This window comes from Scyliorhinus torazame, chromosome 4 (genome assembly GCF_047496885.1).
Source record: "Scyliorhinus torazame isolate Kashiwa2021f chromosome 4, sScyTor2.1, whole genome shotgun sequence".
NCBI classification, from domain to species: Eukaryota; Metazoa; Chordata; class Chondrichthyes; order Carcharhiniformes; family Scyliorhinidae; genus Scyliorhinus; species Scyliorhinus torazame.
The window spans coordinates 344,184,901-344,202,215 of record NC_092710.1 but is presented as its reverse complement, the minus strand read 5'-3'; the positions used below and the strand labels follow the sequence as shown (position 1 = coordinate 344,202,215).

The following is a 17,315-nucleotide window of genomic DNA, read 5'->3' as shown; positions in this document are numbered from 1 at the left end:
ATCGCGAAGCTTCGGTGGTGACTCCGGTGGAGGCTCGGGCGTCTGTGACACCGGGTGCGTGGCCTCTATCTCTGTGGCAGCTTCGACACCCCTAGACGGCGCTGGTGGGGAAAACAATTGACCTGGGAAGGGAGCGTCTGTGGGATGCGTCGGTGGGTGGGGGGGGGGGCTGGGCCAGCGGAAGCACCGATCCTCCTGTGCGGTGCACTGGTGGGAGGGAGGGTGGGACTGGTGGCTGGGATGTGCGTGGGGCTCCGGCAGGTGCCAGGTCTCGTAGGGAGACCGTATCTTGGCGGCCGTCGGGGTGCGCCACGTAGGCGTACTGGGGGTTAGCATGGAGAAGATGGACCCTCTCGACCAACGGGTCCGACTTGTGCGCCCGCACGTGTTTTCAGAGCAGGATGGGTCCGGGAGCTGCCAGCCAGGTCGGGAGCGGGGTCCCAGAGGAGGACTTCCTGGGGAAGACAAGAAGACGTTCGTGAGGTGTTTGGTTGGCTGTGGTACAAAGCAGTGACCGGATGGAGTGGAGGGCATCCGGGAGGACTTCCTGCCAGCGGGAGACTGTAAAATTCCTTGACCGTAGGGCCAGTAGGACGGTCTTCCAGACCGTTCCGTTCTCCCTCTCTACCTGTCCGTTACCCCGGGGGTTGTAACTGGTCGTCCTGCTCGAGGCGATGCCCTTGCTGAGCAGGAATTGACGCAGTCCGTCGCTCATAAAGGAGGACCCCCTATCGCTATGTATGTAAGCGGGGAACCCGAACAGTGCAAAGATGCTATAGAAGGCCTTGATGACGGTGGTTGCGGTCATGTCGGGGCAGGGGATGGCGAATGGGAACCGGGAGTACTCGTCAATCACGTTCAGGAAGTATGTGTTGCGGTCGGTTGAGGGGAGGAGGCTTTGAAGTCCATGCTGAGGCGTTCAAAGGGACGGGAAACCTTTATCTGGTGCGCTTTCTCCGGCCGGTAGAAGTGACCCCGGGTGGCAGAGGTCCTCGTGGAGGGCTCGGAGGCGGTCCACATGTGCGGTGGCACATGTGCAGCGGGACAGGGCATCAGGAGGCTTGTTTAGCTTCCCGGGACGATACAAGATCTCGTAGTTGGAGGTGGAGAGTTCGATCCTCCATTGCAAGATCTTGTCGTTTTTTATCTTGCCCCGCTGTGCATTATCGAACATGAAAGCAACCGACCGTTGGTCAGTGAGGAGAGTGAATCTCCTGCCGGCCAGGTAATGCCTCCAATGTCGCACAGCTTCTACTATGGCCTGGGCCTCCTTTTCGACTGAGGAGTGGCGGATTTTGGAAGCATGGGGGGTACGTGAGAAGAAGGCCATGGGTCTGCCCGCTTGGTTGAGGGTGGCCGCCAGAGCTACGTCAGACGCGTCGCTCTCAACCTGGAAGCGGAAGGACTTGTCGATGGCATGCATCGTGACCTTTGCAATATCTGCTTTGATGCGGCTGAAGGCCTGGTGGGCCTCTATCGACAGGGGAAAAGCTGTGGATTGGATCAGGGGACGGGCCTTGTCCGCATAGTTGGGGGCCCACTGGGCATAGTAAGAGAAAAACCCTAGGCAGCACTTCAGGGCCTTGGAGCAGTGGGGGAGGGTGAACTCCATAAGGGAGCGCATGCGTTCAGGGTCGGGGCCTGCAACTCCATTTCGCACTATGTAGCCGAGGATGGCTAGGCAGTCGGGGCTAAACACGCATTTCTCTTTGTTATACGTAAGGTTAAGGATCTTTGTGGTCTGGAGGAATTTTTGGAGGTTGATGTCGTGGTCCTGCTAGTCGTGGCCGCAGATGGTGACATTATCGAGATACGGGAATGTTGCCCGTAAACCGTACCGGTCAACCATTCGGTTCATTTCGTGCTGGAAGACCGAGACCCCGTTAGTGACACCGAAGGGAACCCTTAAGAAGTGATAGAGCCACCCATCTGCCTCGAAGGCAGTGTATTTGCGGTCACTAGTGCGGATGGGGAGCTGGTGGTAGGCGGACTTAAGATCCACCGTGGAGAAGACTTGTCCTGCGCGATCCTGTTTACCAGGTTGGATGTGCGGGGGAGAGGGTACGCATCCAGTTGCATAAACCTGTTGATGGTCTGACTGTAGTCGATGACCATCCAATGCTTCTCTCCAGTCTTTACCACCACTACTTGAGCTCTCCAGGGACTGTTGCTAGCTCCAATGACCCCTTCCCTCAGTAGCCTTTGGACCTCTGACCTTTGTGTTAGGGGGCAGCACGGTAGCATTGTGGATAGCACAATTGCTTAACAACTCCAGGGTCCAAGTTCGATTCCGGCTTGGGTCACTGTCTGTGCGGTGTCTGCACATCCTCCCGTGTGTGCGTGGGTTTCCTCGGGGTGCTCCGGTTTCCTACCACAGTCCAAAGATGTGCAGGTTAGGTGGATTAGCCATGATAAATTGCCCTTAGTGTCCAAAATTGCCCTTAGTGTTGGGTGGGGTTACTGGGTTATGGGGATCAGGTAGAGGAGTTGACCTTGGGTAGGGTGCTCTTTCCAAGAGCCGGTGCAGTCTCGATGGGCCGAATGGCCTCCTGCTGCACTGTAAATTCTCTGTTAATCTATGTTAATAAAGATCCGATCCTAGGCACTGTACCGTCTGCCCCTGGTGGCAACGGGTTTGCAATCCGGGATGAGGTTCGCAAACAGGGAAGGCGGATCGACCTTGAGGGTCGCGAGGCCGCAGACAGAGAGAGGGGGTATAGGGCCGCCGAATTTGAAAGTTAGACTTTGGAGATTACACTGGAAGTCTAAAGCTAGGAGTGTGGCCGCGCAGAGGTGAGGCAGGACGTAGAGCCGGTAATTTTTAATCTCCCTTCCCTGGACCGTGAGGTTTGCAACACAAAACCCCTTTATCTCTACTGAGTGGGAACCGGAGGCCAGGGAGATTTTTTGATTAACGGGGTGGACGAGGAGAGAATAGCGCCTTACCGTGTCGGGGTGTATGAAGCTCTCCGTGCTCCCAGAGTCGATTAAGCAGGACGTCTTGTGCCCGTTGATTAGTACTGTTGTTGTAGCAGTTGAGAGTGTTCGAGGCCGGGATTGGTCCAGGGTCACCGAGGCTAGACGCAGCAGTTGAGTGTTCTCTTCGGGCGATGTGCGGTCAGCCGAGCTGGGGCCCTGGGAGTCCATCCAAGATGGCGGCTCCCATTGGTCGCACATGGCTGGGGGTGCACAAAATGGCGGCGCCAATCCATCGAACGTGGCGTCCGCGGGACAAGATGGCGGCGCCCGGGGGCCACACGTGGCCCTGGAGGAGGAAGATGGCGGCGACCGTGGGCGCACAGGGACCGTGGAGAGGTTTGTGGTGGCGGTCCGCATTCGCCGCAGGAGACCGTGGCGACCGCACGGGCCTGGCATACCACCACGAAGTGGCCCTTTTTACAACATCCCTTGCTGGTGGATGCGCGGGCCGGGCAGCGCTGCCGGGGGTGCTTGGCCTGCCCGCAAAAGTAGCAGCGGGGCCCCCCGGGTTGCCAGGTCGCCTTGCAGCACTTGTGGGGGGATGGGGGATGTCTCGGGGTCGGCTGCAGAGGGGTTCCATGCTGCCCAGGGGGCTGCCGCGTGGTCGGGGACGTAAGCGCGGGCGTTTCTGGAGGCCACATCCAGGGAGCCTGCAAGGACCCGTGCCTCCTTGAGGCCTAGGGTGTCTTTTTCCAGCAATCGCTGGCGGATTTGGGAGGACAGCATACCTGCCACGAAAGTGTCCCGGATCAAGAGTTCTGTGTGGTCGCTCGCCGAAACTTGCAGGCAGCTGCAGTTTCTCCCCAACACCAGGAGCGCACGGTAGAATTCTTCCAGCGATTCCCCAGGGTTTGTTGCCTCGTTGCTAGCAGATGTCGGGCGTAGACCTGGTTTACCGGGCGAATATAATGTCCTTTTAGCAGCTCCATTGCTGCATCGAAGTTCTCCGCGTCCTCGATGAGTGTGTAAATTTACGGGCTCACCCGTGGGTGTGTTTTCGGCTGTTCCGAGATATCCTTTAAAACACGCCAGCCAGTGCTTGAAGATTGCCGCTGAGTTTGTCGCGTGGGAGCTGAGTTGCAGACACTCCGGCTTGATTCGGAGCTCCATCCTTTTAAATCTAGCTTAATAAATTGATGCACGATCAATGACCACTAAAGCGAGGTTGTAGTCCAACTGAAGGCTTTAATAAGCTAGATGTTTTTAATTTAATTTTAATTTTAATGAATTGCCGCAATGTCAGTTAGAGGGGTGAAGTGCTCTGACTGTGAGATGTGGCAGGTCCGGGAGGCTTCCAGCGTCCCGGATGGCTTCATCTGCAGAAAGTGCACCCAACTGGAGCTCCTCACAGACCGCATGGTTCGGTTGGAGCAGCAATCGGATGCACTTAGGAGCATGCAGGTGGCGGAAAGCGTCATAGATCGCAGTTATGTAAATGTGGTCACACCCAAGGTGCAGGCAGAGAAATGGGTGACCACCAGAAAGGGCAGGCAGTCAGTGCAGGAATCCCCTGTGGTTGTCCCCCTCTCGAACAGGTATACCCCTTTGGATACTGTCGGGGGGGATAGCCTATCAGGGGAAAACAGCAGCAGCCAGAGCAGTGGCACCACGGCTGGCTCTGATGTTCAGAAGGGAGGGTCAAAGCGCAGAAGAGCAATAGTAATAGGGGACTCTATAGTCAGGGGCTCAGATAGGCGCTTCTGTGGACGTGAAAGAGACTCCAGGATGGTATGTTGCCTCCCTGGTGCCAGGGTCCAGGATGTCTCCGAACGGGTAGAGGGCATCCTGAAGGGGGAGGGCAAACAGGCAGAGGTCGTTGTACATATTGGTACTAACGACATAGGCAGGAAGGGGCATGAGGTCCTGCAACAGGAGTTCAGGGAGCTAGGCAGAAAGATAAAAGACAGGACCTCTAGGGTTGTAATCTCAGGATTACTCCCTGTGCTACGTGCCAGTGAGGCTAGAAATAGGAAGATAGAGCAGCTAAACACGTGGCTAAACAGCTGGTGTAGGAGGGAGGGTTTCCGTTATCTGGACCACTGGGAGCTCTTCCGGGGCAGGTGTGACCTATACAAGAAGGATGGGTTGCATCTAAACTAGCGAGGCATAAATATCCTGGCCGCGAGGTTTGCCAATGTCACACGGGAGGGTTTAAACTAGTATGGCAAGGGGGTGGGCATGGGAGCAATAGGTCAGAAGGTGAGAGCATTGAGGGAGAACTAGGGAATAGGGACAGTGGGGCTCTGAGGCAGAGCAAACAGGGAGAAGTTGCTGAACACAGCGGGTCTGGTGGCCTGAAGTGCATATGTTTTAATGCAAGAAGTATTACGGGTAAGGCAGATGAACTTAGAGTTTGGAACTATGATGTTGTTGCCATTACAGAGACCTGGTTGAGGGAAGGGCAGGATTGGCAGCTAAACGTTCCAGGATTTAGATGTTTCAGGCGGGATAGAGGGGGATGTAAAAGGGGAGGCGGAGTTGCGCTACTGGTTCGGGAGAATATCACAGCTGTACTGCGGGAGGACACCTCAGAGGGCAGTGAGGCTATATGGGTAGAGATCAGGAATAAGAAGGGTGCAGTCACAATGTTGGGGGTTTACTACAGGCCTCCCAACAGCCAGCGGGAGATAGAGGAGCAGATAGGTAGACAGATTTTGGAAAAGAGTAAAAACAACAGGGTTGTGGTGATGGGAGACTTCAACTTCCCCAATATTGACTGGGACTCACTTAGTGCCAGGGGCTTAGACGGGGCGGAGTTTGTAAGGAGCATCCAGGAGGGCTTCTTAAAACAATATGTAGACAGTCCAACTAGGTAAGGGGCGGTACTGGACCTGGTATTGGGGAATGAGCCCAGCCAGGTGGTAGATGTTTCAGTAGGGGAGCATTTCGGTAACAGTGACCACAATTCAGTAAGTTTTAAAGTACTGGTGGACAAGGATAAGAGTGGTCCTAGGATGAATGTGCTAAATTGGGGGAAGGCTAATTATGACAATATTAGGCGGGAACTGAAGAACATTGATTGGGGGCGGATGTTTGAGGGCAAATCAACATCTGACATGTGGGAGGCTTTCAAGTGTCAGTTGAAAGGAATTCAGGACGGGCATGTTCCTGTGAGGAAGAAGGATAAATACGGCAATTTTCGGGAACCTTGGATAACGAGAGATATTGTAGGCCTCTTCAAAAAGAAAAAGGAGGCATTTGTCAGGGCTAAAAGGCTGGGAACAGACGAAGCCTGCGTGGAATATAAGGAAAGTAGGAAGGAACTTAAGCAAGGAGTCAGGAGGGCTAGAAGGGGTCATGAAAAGTCATTGGCAAATAGGGTTAAGGAAAATCCCAAGGCTTTTTACACGTACATAAAAAGGAGTCTGGAGAAGGGTGTGTAGATAGCCTGGGTCACACTGAGAGCCAAAAAGACGAGTTGTTGGGTGTCTTAAAAAATATTAAGGTAGATAAGTCCCCAGGGCCTGATGGGATCTACCCCAGAATACTGAAGGAGGCTGGAGAGGAAATTGCTGAGGCCTTAACAGAAATCTTTGGATCCTCACTGTCTTCAGGGGATGTCCCGGAGGACTGGAGAATAGCCAATGTTGTTCCTCTGTTTAAGAAGGGTAGCAAGGATAATCCCGGGAACTACAGGCCGGTGAGCCTTACTTCAGTGGTAGGGAAATTACTGGAGAGAATTCTTCGAGACAGGATCTACTCCCATTTGGAAGCAAATGGACGTATTAGTGAGAGGCAGCATGGTTTTGTGAAGGGGAGGTCGTGTCTCACTAACTTGATAGAGTTTTTCGAGGAGGTCACTCAGATGATTGATGCAGGTAGGGCAGTGGATGTTGTCTATATGGACTTCAGTAAGGCCTTTGACAAGGTCCCTCATGGTAGACTAGTACAAAAGGTGAAGTCACACGGGATCAGGGGTGAGCTGGCAAGGTGGATACAGAACTGGCTAGGTCATAGAAGGCAGAGAGTAGCAATGGAAGGATGCTTTTCTAATTGGAGGGCTGTGACCAGTGGTTTTCCACAGGGATCAGTGCTGGGACCTTTGCTGTTTGTAGTATATATAAATGATTTGGAGGAAAATGTAAATGGTCTGATTAGTAAGTTTGCAGACGACACAAAGGTTGGTGGAATTGCAGATAGCGATGAGGACTGTCAGAGGATACAGCATGTCGTCTTTTTAAAATCTTTCCTACTTCAAGACTGTGAAGAAAACAACTTTACACCTTGGTTTCGATAAAACTAACTTTGTCTTTATTGACCAAAGTCTGCATGCAGTATGGCTACAGGTTAGAGAGAGAGAGAGCTGTTAAGGCAAACCTGCTCATTCTTTCTCAAGGTTGCAAAGACATGGAGAAAACGTTCAATATTTATACAAAAGCTATATCATTTTACAAAAACAGACCTTGTTCAAAAATGTCAATACAGTCATAACTTCTGATCAAACATGTTGTCATGGAAAGACCCTGACTCGGCTTATTTGCAGTATTTTGTCTTTAGAGGATTTAAGACGTGGTCCTATTTTGTTTTTCACCTCTGCCCTCATGATGCCTTGACGCAGATGGACCTTGGTCATGAGGAGGTTGTGTTATTAGGACATTCCTAGATAGTGGCTTTGTTATCAGGTTTTACTAAGGTCAGGCACTATTTTCCCTCTTCTGGCCTTGTATGATACGATTATGTGGATTCTTAGCTTTGTCTAGTTTGTCAGGGTCTGGTCTTGGCACTAGCTGACACAGATTTCTTATACATGGTTATATAAGTTGGCTATTTTCCCCATCATGCTATTGCTGAGTTTGTACACTTTCACAAGCAGGATTTAGATTGTTTGGAGACTTGGGCGGAGAGATGGCAGATGGAGTTTAATCCGGACAAATGTGAGGTAATGCATTTTGGAAGGTCTAATGCAGGTAGGGAATATACAGTGAATGGTAGAACCCTCAAGAGTATTGAAAGTCAAAGAGATCTAGGAGTACAGGTCCACAGGCCATTGAAAGGGGCAACACAGGTGGAGAAGGTAGTCAAGAAGGCATACGGCATGCTTGCCTTCATTGGCCGGGGCATTGAATATAAGAATTGGCAAGTCATGTTGCAGCTGTATAGAACCTTAGTTAGGCCACACTTGGAGTATAGTGTTCAATTCTGGTCGCCACACTACCAGAAGGATGTGGAGGCTTTAGAGAGGGTGCAGAAGAGATTTACCAGAATGTTGCCTGGTATGGAGGGCATTAGCTATGAGGAGCGGTTGAATAAACTCGGTTTGTTCTCACTGGAACGAAGGAGGTTGAGGGGAGACCTGATAGAGGTCTACAAAATTATGAGGGGCATAGACAGAGTGGATAGTCAGAGGCTTTTCCCCAGGGTAGAGGGGTCAATTACTAGGGGGCATAGGTTTAAGGTGAGAGGGGCAAGGTTTAGAGTAGATGTACGAGGCAAGTTTTTTACGCAGAGGGTAGTGGGTGCCTGGAACTCGCTACCGGAGGAGATGGTGGAGGCATGGACGATAGTGACATTTAAGGGGCATCTTGACAAATACATGAATAGGATGGGAATAGAGGGATACGGACCCAGGAAGTGTAGAAGATTGTAGTTTAGTCGGGCAGCATGGTCGGCACGGGCTTGGAGGGCCGAAGGACCTGTTCCTGTGCTGTACATTTCTTTGTTCTTTGTTCTTTGATATGCATTTAATGGACAGCAGCATGACATCAATAGAAGTGAAATGTCTCATGTGAACCAGTCTAAGTTTCAATGTTGTTTGGCGCAGAGCACATACACAGCTCTGATGCCTCCAAGCTTTATACCTACATATGACTGGTCTTACGTGCCTAGTGTTACTGAATGAGCCCACAACAAATCACAATCCCTTATAAGCACTGTTTAACGAGTCTCCAGACAGTCAGTCCTAACAGTGGCTTCACCTGTTTTACCAAGACGTTGTGTTGCACTAACTTCAGGCCAAACTGACATTTCAGCTTGAGACCTACGTTGGCTATCTCTTTAGTGCCCAAAGAATTGTGTGAAAATTGTCCCATGACTTCCCTCCCAGGGATTGTAAGCCATGAGGATGACATTTGTAATTAGGGACCTTGGAGGAAAATCTGGCAAGTTTGTGACAGGAAAACATGAAGGGGAAGTCCTGCTTCTCTACGAACTGTCAACTTGGATGATTCGATCCTGGGAATCAAACTGGGATACTCTGATAAAACTCAGTTATATGTATCTCAATCAACTCAGCTGGTAAGGGAAAGTCCTAGGCATGTCCATTTCGATAAATTATGTGATTAATTATTTTTCTCTTCTTAAGTACACACAATTAGTTATTCGGCATTGAACAGTTTGATATATTTGTTAATGTTGATTTTGTAAGTTGTACAAAACCCTCCACAAATATATTTCTGATAACATGACAGGCAGTACTTCTGACTGGAGAACAAGGAACAGCAAAAACAGTAATGATCAAAGGATATTTGAAGAAATATGATCCTGAAGAACATCTGTCCAAAAGTTTAAATTTCTCTTCTGCCACCGAACCCTACATGTTCCAGGTAGTGTAGAGTTTTATGTGAGTGAACTAAAAATGAGCTTGGTGGATTTAATTTCTGATGCCAATGATTTAGATTTATTGTCGCTTGTACCGGGGTACAGTGAAATGTACTGTTCTGCATACAGCCCAGTCGGATCGCTCCATACATGAAAAACATAGGATATATGATAAATACACAATGTAAATACATAGACATCGGGGGAAGCATGTGGAGTGTAGTGGCACTCCGTGGAGAAGATGTGTGAAGAGATCAGTTCTGTCCATAAGATGGTCATTCAGGAGTCTGGTAACAACGGGGAAGAAGCTGTTTTTGAATCTCTTAGTGTGTGTTCTCAGACTTTTGTATCTCCTACCCAATGGAAGAAGTTGGAAGAGATAATAACCTGGGTGGGAGGGGTCTTTGATTCTGCTGCCCCTTTCCCAAGGCAGCGGGAGGTGTAGACAGAGTCAATGGATGGGAGGCAGATTTGAATGATGGACTGGGATGTGCTAGCGATTCTGTGGTTTCTTACAGTCTTTGGCCGATCAGTCGCCATACGAGGCTGTGATGCAGCCAGTTAGGATGCTTTCTATGGTGCATCTGTAAAAACTGGTAAGAGTCAATGCCAAATTTCCTTGGTTTCCTGAGGAAATATAGGCACACCAATGCTTTCTTGGTTGTAGCATCAATGTGGGACAGATTGTTGGTGATGTGCACACCTAGGAATTTGAAGCTCTCAACCATCTCTACCTAGGCCCCGTTGATGCAGACAGTTGATGCAGTATGATACTTTGTTTCCTGAAGTCAATGACAAGCTCTTTAGTTTTGCTGACATTGAGGAAGAGATTGTTGTCATTACATCACTCCACTAAGTTTTCTATCTCCCTCCTGTATCGAGATCCGATCCACTATAGTCATGTCATCAGCCAACTTGATTCAATGCTTGAATCCATTATCAAGGACTTTATAGCGGAACATTTAGAAAGCAGTGGCAGGATCAGTCAGAGTCAGCATGGATTTATGAAGGGAAATCATGCTTGACAAATCTGTTGGAATTCTTTGAAGAGGTAACCAGTACAGTCGACAAGGGGGAGCCAGTCGATGTGGTATATTTGGACTTTCAGAGGGCGTTTGACAAAGTCCCGCAAAAGAGATTATTGTGCAAAATTAAAGCACATGGGATTGGGGGAAACGTATTGAGGTGGATCGAAAACTGGTTGGCAGAGTAGGGATTAATGGGTCCTTTTCAAATTGGCAGGCAGTAACCAGTGGGGTACTACAGGGATCAGTGCTGGGACCCCAGCTATTCACAATATATATTAATGATTTGGATGTGGGAACAAAATGTAACATTTCAAAGTTTGCAGATGATAGCAAATTAGGTGCGGGGGTGAATTGTGACAAGGATACAGGGATCCTACAGCAAGATCTGGACAGGTTGGGCGACTGGGCAAACCAATGGCAGATGCAGTATAATTTGGATAAGTGTGAGGTTATTCATTTTGGAAGCAAAAACAGGAAGGCAGATTACTACCTGAATGGTTGTAAATTGGGAGGGGGGTGTGTGCAGCGAGTCCTGGGTGTTCTTGTGCACCATTCGCTGAAGGTAAGCATGCAGGTGCAGTAGGCGGTGTAGAAGGCTAATGGTATGTTGGCCTTCATTGCGAGACTTTTTGAGCATAGAAGCAGGGATGTGTTGCTGCAATTGTACAGGGCCTTGGTGAGGCCACACTTGGAGTATTGTGTTCAGTTTTGGTCTCTTTCTCTGAGGAAAGATATTCTTGCTCTCGAGGGTGTGCAGCAAAGGTTTACCAGACTGATTCCAGGGATGGCGGGATTGTCATATGAGGAGAGATTGACTAGGTTGGGATTGTTCTCGCTGGAGTTCAGAAGAATGCGCGGGGAATCTCATAGAGACTTATAAAATTCTAACAGGACTAGACAGGGTAGATGCAGGGAAGATGTTACCAATGATGGGTGTGTCCAGAACCAGGGGTCACAGCCTAAGGATTCAGGGTAAACTATTTCGGACAGAGATAAGGAGACATTTCTTCACACAAAGAGTGGTGAGCCTGTGGAATTCATTACCACAGGAAGTAGTTGATGCTAAAACTTTGAATATATTCAAGAGGCGGCTAGATATAGCACTTGGGGAGAATGGGATCAAAGGCTATGGGGAGAAAGCAGGATTAGGCTATTGAATTGGATGATCAGCCATGATCGTGATGAATGGCGGAGCAGGCTCGAAGGGCCTATCTTCTATGTATCTATGTAAACTTGTAAATGGAGTTGGAGCCGAATTTTGCCACGCAGTCGTGTGAATATAGGGAGTATAGTAGAGGGCTAAATACGCAGCCTTGCGAAGCCCCTGTATTGACAACTATTGTGGAGGAGGTATCATTTATCCTTCCTTATTTCTATGGGTCAGGAAGTTGAGGATCCAGTTGCAGAGGAAGGAGGTTTTGGAGTTTTGATATGAGCTTGGCTGGGATTATGGTGTTGAAGGCGGAGCTGTAGTCAACAAATTGGATTCTGTTGCAGGAGTCCTTGTTGTCGAGATGCTCCAGGAATGAGTGTGGGGCCAGGGAGATGACGTCTGCTGTGGGCAGGTTGTGGCGTTTGTTTCGAGTCCAGATGACCCTTTGTCAAAGCTGTCAAAGCTGGACTCGAAACGTTAGCTCTTTTCTCTCCCTACAGATGACATCTGGACTCGAAACGTTAGCTCTTTTCTCTCCCTACAGATGACATCTGGACTCGAAACGTTAGCTCTTTTCTCTCCCTACAGATGACATCTGGACTTGAAACGTTAGCTCATATCTATCCCTACAGGTGCTGCCAGACCTGCTGAGATTTTCCAGCATTTTCTCTTTGGTGTCAGATTCCAGCATCTGCAGTAATTTGCTTTTATTCAGAAAGGTTAGATTCGTCCTGGTGCCGAAGCAGAGGCTGACTTACAATTAAACACACTTTGCTGCAATGTGGGGCCCCGGCCAGTGGGGGACCCAATACTAAGATGTGGCTGTGATGTGGGAGGACCAATCAGAGCCTGGAAGCTCTGTATTTGCTGATAGGCTAGAATGAGCCTATCAGAAGGCGATACAGGACAAATCAGGCTTTGATTGGAGGACTCCCCTTTCGAGAGGAAAGCAATCTACCAGATGTTGAGCAGTGATGGAGCCTTAGAGGAGTTCAGGTGGACCTCCTGATTGCCTGGTGTGATGTTTCAGAACTAGAATTGATTGAAGCAGCAGCCAGGTTTCGGACATTCAGTCACCAACATTACACCAGGGTGAGAGCCTGCAAAGCCTTCAGTGAAGACGAGGCCACGCCACCCGAACGAAGGGTGAACAGTTGGGAGGTGTGAGGGCCAGTGTCATGGTTTTCAGGGAGCAGCAGCCAGTGAGGTGAGTCGACCGGTGCCAGTGGCCAGGGCTGAGAGTAAGAGGGCTGAGTGGAAACCAAGCTGGCGAGGACGAGAGCCAGCAGCCAGACAGCCAGTGAGCCATCATTAACGCACCTGCAATCTTTGGTCATTGAGGTGACCTGACCTCTGGCCAGTGCTGCTCTTTCTGAAACAGAACAGTCACTATGAAGAGACAATGCCAATCTGGCAGTCAAAACGCAGGAAAACAAAGTTTACCAATGGGACAGTTTGGTACTTTACTTTAAAGAGTTTGAAGTAATGATCAGTGCCCAAGCTGCACATTCATCCTCAACAACAACATCCATCAAAGGTTTTGGCGACATGTTTAGTGACTTCAAACAGATGATTTCTGGAGACAACACAGCACCTGAGAAACCTTCAATAACAAGAAGTGGACTCAAAAGTGGGAATGGAACTAGAAGATACTTCTCCATCTCGTTGTTCTTCTGCTGATGAAGTGAGGGAAGAAACCTACCTTGAAGTCAATGCTCTATGGTCAAAATCTGTTCCACTGGGTATGATTCAATATTTTGGAATAAATAAACCAGCAAACGTGGGTAACATGAAACATTTGAGAAAAGAGTTTGAGGTTTGAGGCTGAAAGCAGTTTAGAAGTCCATGAGTCCCATTTTCTAGGGTGGAGAGAAAAGGAGAAATTGGTTGATTTATTTCGGAAACAACTAAAGCACTGTACTCTTCTGTTTGCAAATGATTCTCTGACCCTGGTAAAGGGAAACAATCTTTTGTTGATGGTTACTTTAACTGGAGAAATGTTGCTAATTATGAAACTTCCAAAAGTCATATCAAGGTTCTGTGTGCATTTATTCTAAAATTTAAATTATCTGGAAGAATTAATTTTGCATTATCAGCTCAGTTTGAAAAGGAGTGTGTAAGTCCCAGGTAAGCAACCACTCAGAAGTGATAACTAAGAAAACTTCAATTTATTATACCTATTATGTTAGAGCTCCTACTCCCCAAAGGGTCTCCCGCACATGGGGTGTTTATGTCCCAGAGGCCACTGGCTTAAAGGGGTGGCTCCACCCCCCTCATCTAGGGTGACCTTATTCAGATGAGGTCGCAGGAACTCTGAGGTTACAGATCCCCTGGCCTACGATCGGGTTATAACATTCCCTGCTCATCCTGGGTCTCCTGCGCATCCTCCTCATCAGACAAGGCCTGGTGTTCATCCTCCTCCTCCAGCATGTTGCCCCTCTGCAGGCCAACACAACGTGGGAGACCCCCCTGCGGCTGTACTGGAGAGGCCCTCCAGAGTGGTCCAGGCACTTGAACTGCATCTTCAGGACGCCAATGCACCGCACGATCACCTCCTGGTCGCAGCGTGGGCATCGTTGTAGTGGTTCTCCGGTTGGTCTGTGGCCTCCGGATAGGTGTCATCAACCACAACCACAGCGGATAATCCCTGTCGTCCAGGAGCTAACCCTTCATCCGAGGAAATGCCACAAAAGTATCAGGCACCGTCAAGTGCACCAGGATGAAGGCGTTGTGCACACTGCGTGGGTATCGGGTGCAGGCGTGCTGGTGGCCACACCAAGCGAGTGGAATCCCTTTGAGTTTGTGAAGGGCGCGCCCTCATGCAGCGGTGCTCATAGGGGAACATGTATCCCGTCGATCAGCCCCAGGACCTGGAACATCCCGGCGATGGTGACGAATCCCGCTGACCCGTGATCCTGTGAATTCAGTCCATATCCAGGTGGATATACAGTTATACAGGGGTGCCGTAATAGTGCAGATGCACCTGTGCACAGTGCTCTGGGAGATCCCAGACCCCCACTTGGTGTCTGGAAGAACCACATTCACGGTGCTATTGAGCCGCCAGAACATGGCATTCCGTTTGGGCGCCCGGCGCCGACCTCTATTTTCAGCTGACGCGCGATTCTCAGCCCGATGGCGATTGGCGAATCCAGCTTAGCTGGATGGAGAACACCCCCATGATCTTTAGAAATGTGCTGTCACTAGGTTGTAAAAATGATAACAATAAGTACATTTGTTGCAGAGAACGGTTGAAAGCTACGTGGAAAAGCGTGTAGGGAGTACTTATGGACCTCCAAGTGGACGAAAAATGACTATCTTTGTTGATGATATCAATATGCCAGTTATCAATGAGTGGGGAGATCAGGTAAAATACTTTAACTTTTATACTTGAGTCAAGATTTATTAACTCTTGCTACCTCAGCCAGGATGGTACTTCCACCTGTAACAGAGATGCTTTCCTGACCCCCCAGCCTAATGTCCAAACTTCATGGCGCTTGAATGTATCAGTCGCCACTGTTTCTGAAATACATAAGAACATAACAACTAGGAGCAGGAGTAGGCCATCTGGCCCCTCGAGCCTGCTCCACCATTCAATGAGATCATGGCCGAACTTTTGTGGACTCAGCTCCACTTTCCTGCCTGAACACCATAACCCTTTATTCCTTTATTCTTCAAAAAAACTATCTTTATCTTGAAAACATTTAATGAAGGAGCCTCAACTGCTTCACTGGGCAGGGAGCACCATAGATTCACAACCCTTTGGGTGAAGAAGTTCCTCCTAAACTGAGTCCTAAATCTACTTCCCCTTATTTTGAGGCTCTGCCCCCTAGTTCTGTTTCCACCCGCCAGTGGAAACAACCTGCCCACATCTATCCTATCTATTCCCTTCATAATTTTATATGTTTCTATAAGATGAGTACAGTCCCAGTCAATTCAACCTCTCCTCGTAATCCAACCCCCTCAACTCTGGGATTCACCTCGTGAATCTCCTCTGCACACCCTCTAGCGCAAGTATCCTTCTCAGATAAGGAGACCAAAACTGAACACAACTGGCCTCACTAACACCTTATACAGTTGCAGCATAACCTCCCTCGTCTTACAACTCCATCCCTCTAGCAATGAAGGACAAAACTCCATTCGCATTCTTAATCACCTGTTGCATCTGTAAACCAACTTTTTGCGACTCATGCATGAGGACATCCAGGTCCCTCTGCACAGCAGCATGTTTTAATATTTTATCATTTAAATAATAATTCCTTCTGCTGTTATTCCTACCAAAATGGATAACCTCACATTTGTCAACATTGTATTCCATCTGCCAGACCCTAGCCCATTCACTTAAACTATCCAAATCCCTCTGCAGACTTCCAGTATCCTCTGCACTTTTTGCTTTACCGCTCATCTTAGTGTCGTCTGCAAACTTGGACACATTGCCCTTGGTCCCCAACTCCAAATCATCTATGTAAATTGTGAACAATTCTGGGCCCAACACTGATCATTGAGGGACACCACTAGCTACTGATTGCCAACCAGAGAAACACACATTAATCCCCACTCTTTGCTTTCTATTAATTAACCAATCCTCTATCCATGCTACTACTTTCCCCTTAATGTCATGCATCTTTATCTTATGCAGCAACCTTTTGTGTGGCACCTTGTCAAAGGCTTTCTGGAAATCCAGATATACCACATCCATTGGCTCCCTGTTATCTACCGCACTGGTAATGTCCTCAAAAAATTCCACTAAATTAGTGAGGCACGACCTGCCCTTTATGAACCCATGCTGCATCTGTCCAATGGGACAATTTCCATTCAGATGCCTCGCTATTTCTTCCTTGATGATAGATTCCAGCATCTTTTCTACTACCGAAGTTAAGCTGACTGGCCTATAATTACCCGCTTTCTACCTACCTCCTTTTTTAAACAGTGGTGTCACGTTTGCTGATTTCCAATCCGCCAAGACCACCCCAGAGTCTAGTGAATTTTGGTAAATTATCACGAGTGCATTTGCAATTTTCCTAGCCATCTCTTTTAGTACCCTGTGATGCAGTCCATCAGGGCCAGGAGACTTGTCTACCTTTAGCCCCATTAGCTTGCCCATCACTACCTCCTTAGTGATAACAATTGCCTCAAGGTCCTCACCTGTCATAGCCTCATTCCCATCAGTCACTGGCATGTTATTTGTGTCTTCCAAAGTGAAGACCGCCCCAAAAAACCTGTTCATTTCCTCAGCCATTTCCTCATCTCCCATTATTAATTCTCCCTTTTCATCCTCTAAAGGGCCAATATTTACCTTAGCCACTCTTTTTTGTTTTATATATATGAAGAAACTTTAAACCATAAGACCAGAAGTAGGAGCAGATGTAGGCCATTTGGCCAATCGAGTCTGCTCCGCAATTTAATGAGATAATAGCTGATCTGTCCTCAACTCTACTTTCCCACCATATTCCCATTACTCTTCATTCCCTTACTGATGAAAAATCTCTCTATCTTAGCCTTGGCAATACATAATAATCCAGCCTTTGTGGTGAAGAATTCTACAGATCCACTACCCTCTGAGAGAAGAAATTCTTGCACAACTCTGTCTTAAGTGGGTGACTCCGCACTCTTTTATTATG

At 48.7% G+C, this 17,315-nt stretch overlaps 1 protein-coding gene across 1 annotated transcript in view; it reads left to right on the top strand.

Moving 5' to 3' along the window:
• Positions 1 to 17,315, top strand: part of LOC140411190 (dynein axonemal heavy chain 8-like) — a 2,783,184-nt gene that overhangs the window by 1,253,600 nt on the left and 1,512,269 nt on the right. Inside the window, exons 55-56 of the mRNA XM_072500280.1 lie at positions 9,387 to 9,521; positions 14,939 to 15,061. Of these exons, the coding sequence (XP_072356381.1) occupies positions 9,387 to 9,521; positions 14,939 to 15,061 (258 nt within the window). The remainder of the gene's footprint in view (positions 1 to 9,386; positions 9,522 to 14,938; positions 15,062 to 17,315) is intronic.